At 40.0% G+C, this 1,165-nt stretch overlaps 1 protein-coding gene across 1 annotated transcript in view; it reads left to right on the forward strand.

The window, feature by feature from the left end:
* Window positions 1-67: 67 nt before the first annotated feature.
* Window positions 68-1,165, forward strand: part of BAZ1A (bromodomain adjacent to zinc finger domain 1A) — a gene marked incomplete in the record, with an annotated part of 136,939 nt that continues 135,841 nt past the window's right edge. The window contains 1 exon segment of the mRNA XM_014589296.2: window positions 68-869. Within this exon segment, the coding sequence (XP_014444782.1) occupies window positions 741-869 (129 nt within the window).

Consider the following 1,165-nt stretch of genomic DNA (forward strand, 5'->3'; position numbering starts at 1 on the left):
AAAAAAAAAAAAAAAGAGTCCTTTGTTAAATGACTGTCTACAAACTTAGACTCATTCTTACATGTTAATTTGCAAATAAGCAAATGTCAAGAACGGTAGCAAAAAAAGACTATGTAAAACAAAGCTGGTGAATATTGAGTTACTTCTAGTTTCAAAAATTATTTTTGATTCAAAAGTCATGTGTATTATGTACATTAAAAGTGGTTTCATAAGTGAAAATTACTGACATGGGAAAGTTGCTTTAGGGGAAAATTGACTAGTAAATTCATAATCTTTAACATTCTATAATTGAATTAAACATTGATGTTTTGCGAAATATTTAGTGTGTAACTATTACTTTTTAAAGGCGTTATTTCGTTTTAAATATAAGGGATTCCTATAGGTATGATGATATTTTCTAACATACACTTTTTGGTCTTTTCTACCACTATCTTAATCTTTGACTGAATTGCCCTAATTTTAAAAAGAATTGATGATGTCAAGAGACGTATTTTTTGTTCGAGATGAATGTTTACACATGCGAAACATTTTTAGAAGAGGACACATATCAAAAATTTTCTTTCTTATTCTTCGTTTTTCTTCCCATCTTTAAAATACAAGTTAAAGGGTAACTGGTAACCCTTTCCCACAGTGTAGACCAAGGTCGGTGCCAGTCGTGAAGATGAAGGCTTTACTTTGTTAGCCATGTGTTTATGAAACCCCAGCGCTTTCCCTAGATCTTTTGGCTGATAACCTCAAACATGGAGGATGCTTCTGATTCTTCACAAGGGGTTGCTCCATTAATTAATAATGTAGCTCTCCCAGGCTCTCCGCCGTCTCTTCCTGTATCAGTGACAGGCTGTAAAAGTCATCGAGTAGCCAATAAAAAGGTAGAAGGCAGAAGTGAAAAGCTCCTCCCAACAGCTCTTCCTCCTTCGGAGCCGAAAGTAGATCAGAAACTTCCCAGGAGCTCCGAGACATTGTTTAGCCAATAAAAAGGTAGAAGGCAGAAGTGAAAAGCTCCTCCCAACAGCTCTTCCTCCTTCGGAGCCGAAAGTAGATCAGAAACTTCCCAGGAGCTCCGAGAGGCGGGGAAGTGGCGGTGGGACGCGGTTCCCCCGCGCGGAGCCCGGCAGTGGCAGCGGGAGAAGCGGCGGGCGGGGGCGCGGCGGAGCCGGCGAGAAGC

The sequence above is a fragment of the Tupaia chinensis genome, unplaced genomic scaffold, assembly GCF_000334495.1.
Source record: "Tupaia chinensis unplaced genomic scaffold, TupChi_1.0 Scaffold000350_1, whole genome shotgun sequence".
Lineage (NCBI taxonomy): Eukaryota > Metazoa > Chordata > Mammalia > Scandentia > Tupaiidae > Tupaia > Tupaia belangeri.